Here is an 8253-nt window from a genome sequence, read left to right on the forward strand (position 1 = left end):
CCAAGCACAGCCCGAAGTGCTCGGACACGTCACCACCAGGCCCAGTGCTCTCTCTCAGCCTCGGAGCTATGTGCGCACATGTGCGCGCCCGCCTGGGGGACACTGAACTCGCCCCCCTCACCCCACTGAGTGGGTGCTCTGGTCCTCAAAGGCCTTTTAGGGGGGCTACACTACCTTCCCGGTGGAGCTAAAAGCAGGACCGGCTCTGGACTGGCTCCCCGCTGTGGGGCTGGGGGCCTGGGGGCTAAGGGACGCACAGAGGGCAGGTCCGTGGGAGGCAGTGAGCCCCCCAGCAGTGGACTGGTTGTCATCCCTGGAACCGGAAGGGGCAGAGATGGGGCAGGGGGCACGGAGAGGGACACGTGTCCAGAGTGGCTCTCGGGGCCACAGCCTGGAGGCACAGACCTCAGCTCACGACAGCCTGACAGGTGGCGCCGGTGTCCCTGGACGGGATGGAGGAGGAAGGTGCCTTCCAGAGCAGTGGCAGCCCCGGCCCGTCCCACAGCGCCGGCCCCACACTGTGTCACAGCTCGACGCCGTCCCTGTGTCACTGTGAGGTCCACGGTGGAGGTGTCCACCAGGCTGGACTCCGCCGGGACAGCGAGGGGACAGATGGTGGCCTGTGTGGAGCCCAGCGACCCTCTGTCCCCAGCCACAGTCCCTCCCCCTTCTCCCAACTGTCTGGTTCCCAAGGATGAGGCACGACCTCAGCTCTGGGGTGACCCCCGTGTCCGGGCTCAGTGTCTAAAGGTCACCACATGGCATGACAAGAGGGGTCACTCTGGGCAAGGCCAGGGAGCAAAGGGCGAGGAGTGGGGTCTTCTCTTAGGCCCAAGGCTGAGCCCGGGAAGTCCTCTCAGCAAGTCCCCTCCCCCTGGACACATCCCCTCCCCCGTCTGAGCCGAAACTCGCCAGAAGGCAGAGCAGGAGGGGCCAGGCTGTCAAGTGAGGTCCCGGCTTGCCCGAGGTGTATACAGCAGGTGCTCAGTAAAGCCCTCCTCACCCTCGCCCTGGCCTCTGGCTGGTGAAAGCGTGTGCGAACATGAATGAATGAGTGTCTCCTGCAGGGCTGAGCAGACCCTCTGCCCCACCGTGACTCGCTATAGGAGCCCCTGGGCAGGGGCGAGGGCGTGTCTGGCCGAGCGTCCCCCAGGCTGGGCTGTGCCCACCGGCTCTCCCAGTTGCTGACGAAGGGAACTGTGTTCATTCCACAGATGTGGAAACTGAGACCCAGGGAGGGCATGTGGTGAGGTTCCCCCCCCTGCTGCTTAGACTGCCCCTGTACCCTTAGGGGACCCCCAGGCAGCCTGTGCATCCCGGGACACCACTTGGGGAAGGCACTGCAGGGGGCCAGCCTGGGTGTCATCTGAGGGCCAGAGGCCGAGGCCACGGCCACCGTCCAGACACGCCTGCTGCCTCCCGGGAGCCGCAGGGCCAGTGGGGCCTCGTGCGGGAGCTGGGGCTGGGCTGCATGATCTGCACATCGGCCAGCAGCCCAGCGGGGGTGGGGGAGGCTCTGGTGACCGAGCAGGTGGCAGAGCTCCTGCTCACAAGCTCCTGACTCTCCCGGCCCCGGCCCCGGGCACACTGGTGGCTGCTCCACCGAATGCTGGGGGAGGGGGCCCTCAGACAGACCCCTGGCAGGAGCTCCAGGCTCAGGGCAGGAACCGGGAACGCTGCCTGCAGACGGCCTGGGCCGCTGGGCACAACCAGGGCACCCTGGAGCCTGATTCTGTGTAAGGAAGAGGGTGGGGGCGCCAGGCTGGCTCGGTCGGTTAAGCGTCTGACTCTTGATTTCAGCCCAGGGCATGATCTCGAGGTTCATGGGTTCGAGTCCTGTGCTGGGCTCTGCACTGACAGTGAGGGGCCTGCTTGGGATTCTCTTTCTCTCTCCCCGCCCCTCCCCTGTGCTCACTTGCTCTCTCTCTCTCCAAATAGGTAAACACTTAAAAAAAAAAAAAAGAAGGGGGGATGTGTGACGAGCCCGCAGGGGCAATGCCATCCAAAATGGGCTAAAGGAGGTCTGGGTGCTTACGCAGGAGTCCTCCGCAACCCAGAGTGACTCATCCTCTATCTGGAAAAACTATTATGCAAAACGGGTCTGTTCTGGGGCCTCAGGAGAAAGGTGGTCAGAGAAATGGCTGGAGAGAGAGGGCTACACCAGCAGCCCGGACTTCACCGAGATTAACCCCCCCCCCGTCCAAGGTCACTACTGGGAACAGGAGCTAACGACTCGACTCGGGGATGGGAGAACAGATGTGCAAATCAGTACCTGCCGAGGGGCCAGATCCAGAATATATAAAGAACTGCTGCGATTCAACAAGGAAAAGATAAATAACCACATTTAGAAACAGGCCAGGGACGTGAGTAGACCTCTCCCGGCAAGATGATACACAAATGGCCACTGAGCACATGGAAAGTTCCTGTCCTGAGTCACCAGGGAAACAGAACCCAGACCACAGAGAGCAGGTCACCCCCACTCGAGCTGTTAGAATAGACCCCCCCCACCCCCCAGTGAGAAGGTGGTAGAGCGGATCCCTCCAGGAAGGAAGCCGGTGCGGCTGCCGTGGAGGGAGGCTGGGTAGTTCCTCGAACCAGAGCAGGGCCGTGATGGTCACCCACCCCCAGGTGTGCCCCCGGCCCCCAGGTGCACCGCCTGCCCCCCAGCAGGTGCGCCCCCGGGAGACGCACATCCACACACAACCCTGCACGGCGTGTTAGGTCAGTGCTGCTGGACGAGCCACAGGTGTGTCCACGGGTGAAGGGACGAGCAGAACGCAGCCCCCCGAGCGCAGAGGGGTACGGGCCACAGAAGGAACAAGGTTGTGACAGAGGCTGGGACGGGACGAGCCCTGGAGGCATCACGCGACACAGAGGGGGCCGGACGTGAAAGGCCGCACGTGCGTTGCATGATTTCGTTTCTGGGAAACGTCCAGAAAAGTCAAATCTTCGGAGACGGAAACCTGCCTGGTATTTGCAGGGGCTGGGGGAGGAGGGGCTGGGGCGTGGCTGCTCATGGGGACGGGCTTTTACTGGGGTGGGGGGGGGGGATGAAAACCTGAGGACTGCACAAAACCCCTGTGCTAAAAACCACTCAACAGCGTGTTTTTAAAAAGTGAACACTGTGTCAGAAATATACAGACATAAACCGGGGAAGAGAGGGTCCCGGGCAGACATCAGAGCTCTGTGACTCTTCGCCTTCTCTGGACTGGGCCGTGCCTGGGTGCAGCCGGGAACACCCGCCCCCACCCCAGTCTCACTTCCGGCCACGAGAACCCAGAGAACGCTCCGGTGACAGTGCCACCAACAGGCTCTCTCTCAAAGCTAATGACCGGCGATGGGTATCACACACAATTAAACTCCCTTGACTGAGTGCGGCCATGTGATGGAGACATGGGGTGGGGGCTGGGCAGGGGGCAGGCCTGAGCGACCCCCCAGGCCGTGGGGTCAGGGACCAAAGTCTCAGCTCCACTGACCAGCCCCGTGAACAAGCCACCTGTGATCCCTGTGCCTCAGTTTCCTCATCTGGAAAATGGAGACGAAACAGTGCCCGGTACTCAGGGCTGGCGAGGGGGGCCTGGGGCGCCAGGGGCTTGCCGTTCCCCCCCCCCCGCCTCCCCAGCACACTCTCCCTCAAGGGACAGCCCCCAAGGGCTGTGGAGGCGGGGAGGTAGCTGTCTAGGCCACTGGAGGGCGAGGACGTCCAGAATGCCAGGGGCCGTGCTGGCCGGCTCCTTCCGGGGTTGAGGAATGCTTCTCCCTGCTCCGCTGTTTAGACATCCAGCAGGTTCCTCGGGCTTCCTACAAACTCCTGTTTCCTTCAGCGGGGCCTGATTCGCAACACGGGGCCCCACCCGGGGCAGCCAGAGGAGCCCGAAGGAGCAGGACCCCCTGGGTGGGTGGGGGGCCTGGGAGAGGCATCAGCCCCTGCCCAGGACTCCGGCTGCTCCCTTCCCCCCGGGCCTCAGTTTCTCCGTCTGTAAGGGCCGTCTCAGCCCTGCCGCCCAGCTGGGGTGCTCTGTATGCACACGATGCCTGTCCCGATTACCCTCCCTCCTGCCTTGAGCCCGGGAAGAGCTGGGCTGCTTCTTCTTCCCAGACGCTGACACTGTGACGGGGTGGCACAGGCCAGGGCAGGAAAGGAATGGCGTGGGGGTAGGAAATGCCTCCCTGAGCCGCTGTGTGACCCTGGGCAAGTCTCTTGACCTCTCTGAGCGACAGCCGCCGCCATCACAAAGCGGGACTAATGCGGCTGGCCTTGCAGATTCCCCGGAAGGCAGGGTGGTGTACGGCTCGCAGCGGCAGCTCCGAGGGGCTGGGCTGGCCCGGGCTCCCTCGCCAGTGCTCACTGCTTGGCCCTGCACAGGAAACGAGGGGCGCGCAGCCGGGCTGTGACGGCCCTTCCGGGAACGACACTCCCGTCATTAGGCAGGTGGGTCCTTCCTCTTCAACAGAATAATATCCTTCGTGATGTTCAGCACCAGCGGGGGATGTGGGCGTTCTCCGGGGCCACTGTCCAAGTCCCACCCTGCTCCCCCTGGAAAGGAAGTCCTCAGGACGGGCGGGGGTGAAGGCCCAGCAGGCCCGAGGGCCATGCCACCGGGGCCTGTGGTCAAGGTGCACACGGCGGCCCAGAGGTCACTGCCCACCGTGGCTCTGGGGGCGTGGCTGCGGCCACCCTGCTACTCACCCGCCCAAGACATGACAGGACGCACGGCCACTCACCGGACGCCTTCGTTGAGGCTGAAAAGCTCCTGGTCAGGCAGCCCCTTGCGCTGGAAGATGGCGATGACCCCGTTGTGGATGCTGCAGGCGGAGACAGTGGCGGGTCGTCAGGGCCCTGAGACCCTCCCCCGCCTTCCCAGGCCTCCCTTCTGCCCGGCCTCTCCCCAGCAGCCCACCCTGCTCTGCTCCAGGAACAGAACGGGCCGGGCCAGACGCAGGTTCCTGTCTCGTACGAGGCTGTCCTCACCCCTGTCCACAGCACAGCCTCAGCTCCCACCGAGCCCGAGCCCCAGCCTCCCCGGGCCCCTCCCAGTCACCTCCCCAGGGTCTCACGTAGCCTGCACGCACTCTGCTCCCCTTCCTGCATTCCTGCGCCCTCTGTTCCCGGGCCACACCCTTCGATCACCTGACCCGCCCTCTAACATGTCCAAGCCTGCCGCTCACCCAGGGCTTCCAGGGGCCCCGAGCCGGCCCCTCCTGACTCCCGGCATCCCCGAGCACTGGGCGCTCGGGTTATCTGCCCGGCTGGGGGTGGGGAAGCTGCCTCCAGCCGCAGGGCCTTTGCACAAGCCCTCTCTGCAGGCTGCTTCTCCCCCACCTCCTATTTACCTCCTTTAGAGCAAGTACTATTGCCAGTTTTCGCTGCACTTGTCAGTGTGTAACCACATGTTTACATGTGGTTTGGTTAACTTGTTGCCACCACTGTCTATAAATCGGGAGAGCACAGGGCCGTGTTGTTCATGGCACAGCCAGCTCCTGCTCGAAGGAGAAGCTGGTAAGCATCTGCTGAAAATGCATCTGGACTCTCCCTTGGCCTCCAAAGCCAACCTCTCCTGAAGTCTGAGCCCTTTCTATCGCCTGGAGCTCCACACACCCCTCCCCTGCCCTCCCTGCATGCCTGGACCTGTTGCACCAGCCTGCCTCCCTACAGCCTCCAGTCACTTCCCCGCCCAGGGTCTTGTGAGGCCTCCACTGCCCTGCAGACACAGCCCAAGGCCTGGACGTGGCATTCGAGGCTCGTCAGGAATGGCTCCTCCCAGCATTCCGGGGCATCCTACACTCAAGTCTCTGGACCTGCCTGAGGCTGCCACACCTCTGGGGCTCTGCACCCACTGCCCTTTTTCCTGGAAGGCCCTTCTCTTCCCTGTCTACAAGGCAAGCAACTATGTTAAAGACTAAGCGCAGAAGCCACGGCCTCCAAGAAGCCCTCCTGACCTCCTGCCTTCCCCATGGAGACTTCCCTCCTGCATCCTTCCTGATTCACTTGCCTGTTAGCACTGTTCCCCCACCCCCTCCACGGGAACCAGGTCTGGGTGGTCCACCGCCCTCCACCTGGGACCCAGTCACCGCAGTAAAGATCACAGACCTGCTGCTGTGATTCTCAGGGCAGAGAGGACAGCAGGACCCACACTGCCGTCCCCATCACAGACCAGGCAGCGGCCACCAAATTGCTGGTGCCTTGTCTGTCTTCACGAGTGCCGCCCTACCGGGGATTGTGGACCGGCCCCCTCACTTTGCAGATGGGAAGATAGAGGCTCACAGAGGCCAGGTCCCTGTGGGAGGGCACAGAGCTCCCCACCCAGCAGTTGCCCTCTCTCTCCATGTAGCCTCCCCATGAGGAGCCAGGTCTGGGCAGGGCTGGGGCAGGGCCCTGCATCCCAGGGGCCTGAAGGCAGCTCCGAGCCATGTGGGGCCATGCCCACTGCTGCTCCTGGCCAGGCGTTACCAGCTTCTAGCAAGTGCTGGCCCAGACCTCTCTGGACACCAGTCACATGACCCGGGATGACCAATTGCTCCTGGCCTGGTGTCAGAGTGCCACTCATTTGTGTGTCCAAGACACACGTCCTCCAGCTTCTGTTTCCCGGCTCAGAAAGGGGGGACGGCCCTTGGGTGGCTCAGCCGGTTAAGCCTCTGATTTCAGCTCAGGTCACAATCTCACAGTCCGTGGGTTCGAGCCCTGCATCAGGCTCTGTGCTGACAGCTCGGAGCCTGGAGCCTGCTTCAGATTTTGTGTCTCCCTCTCTCTCTGTCCCTCCCCCACTCATGCTCTGTCTCTGTTTCTCAATAATAAATACATGTTAAAAAAATGTTTAAAAAAAGGGGGGATCACTAGTGTGCCTGCCCCCCGCCTGGCTGCCGTGAGGAAGGAATGCCCGCCCAGAGCTCAGTGTGCGGGCATGGCTGGAATGGTGCTCGCCTCTGTAGAAGTCCCTGGTGGCCCCGGCCCCGCCACCGTGTCACCATAAGGCCGCTCTGAATCTATAACCAAAAAGGATAAAAGTCTGCCAGGAAGCCAAAGGCCTCCACAGCCACCACACCCCAGTCTCAGCAGCTGCAAGCTCACTCCCAGCAGCCCCCACAGACCTCAGGCCGCCCTCAGGAATAGGGGACCAGGAATGGAGGCCGTAAGGTGGAAGGAAGCCAGTGAAGGCCGAGTTCGGGCCCTGGCCCCCCATCAACGACCTGCTCCAGCAGCCTCTCTACGGCCTTCCTCCTCTTCCAGTCAACCTTCCAGAGGGATCCCATCCCAGGGGTGACCCTAGACCTGCAGGCCTTTGTCCCTGCAGGCTGGCCACCCCACCCGCCCCTGCAGACCTCAGTCCCTCCGCTGGTCCCCCAAGTCAGGTCCGTCCTTCCTCACGCTGTGTTGGGGTAAAACCTGGCCTCAGGCTTCTCTGACCAGAAGGGAAGTCTGGTTTACTATTTAGCCCCGGTCCCCACCCTCAGCCTCCCGGAACCCCCGATCCTGCGCTGGGGCTGCACGAGGAGCACCGGCCCGTGAGGACCTGTCAGTGAGGAAGTTCGTCACCTCCCTTTGACTCTTCCAATGCCTGTCTCTGAGCAGCCCCCCGCCCAGCCCAGGGGTCACCCACCCTCGAGCTCTCCTACCCCTCCCCCATCCGTGACCTGGGCCTAGCAGCGATGTGCCCTGCGGGTTTCTTCAGCAGTGACCCGAGGAGAGGCATGTCCCCAGGTGCCCCCAGCATCTGCTCTGTGGTTCTCTCCATCTCTGCTTCTAACCACCACGTGGGGTGAGCTGTCACGCCCAGGCTACGGAAGGAAATACTGAGGCTCTGAGGAGCCACAGCACTGTGCAGGATCACAAGTGGTGTGGCACCTGGTGGCTGGGTAACCGCCCCCTGCCCCGCCCCTGCCCACACGCGCGGGGGGCGGGGGGGCCTGTGTGAGTCGGGGTGCACAGACCCCCCCGCGCCTGTCCACACGGGGGGGTGAGTGGGGGTGCATAGGTCCCCCCTGCCCCTGCCCACCCGGGGGGAGGGTGAATGAGGATGCACAGCCCCCCCCCCCGCCCACCCGGGGGAGGGGGGTACTTGGACAGGCCTGCTCCTTCCGCTCCTTCCAGCTGTGGCCCAAGATCCCATTTCTTCGCAAAGTTCAAGTTGGGCAAAAAATATTGCTGGGAGCCACCCAGGGAGGGGGAGGGTGGGGAGCAAAGGACCGCACGTGACTGACCATCCCCCCAAAATAGAAGTGAAACCCCAGCCACCCCAGTCTGGGGCCTCCGGA

The 8253-nt window shown here is 63.1% G+C and overlaps 1 protein-coding gene across 1 annotated transcript in view; it reads right to left on the bottom strand.

The window, feature by feature from the left end:
- The window catches only part of PRR5 (proline rich 5), a 14685-nt gene extending 6934 nt beyond the window's left edge, over nt 1-7751 (bottom strand). Inside the window, exons 1-2 of the mRNA XM_029954089.1 lie at nt 7633-7751; nt 4726-4806 (exon numbers count right to left, since the gene is read on the bottom strand). Coding sequence (XP_029809949.1) covers nt 4726-4806; nt 7633-7733 — 182 coding nt within the window. The 5' untranslated portion in view covers nt 7734-7751. The remainder of the gene's footprint in view (nt 1-4725; nt 4807-7632) is intronic.
- Between the last annotated feature and the right edge of the window lie 502 nt (nt 7752-8253).

This window comes from Suricata suricatta, chromosome 10, assembly GCF_006229205.1.
Source record: "Suricata suricatta isolate VVHF042 chromosome 10, meerkat_22Aug2017_6uvM2_HiC, whole genome shotgun sequence".
NCBI classification, from domain to species: domain Eukaryota; kingdom Metazoa; phylum Chordata; class Mammalia; order Carnivora; family Herpestidae; genus Suricata; species Suricata suricatta.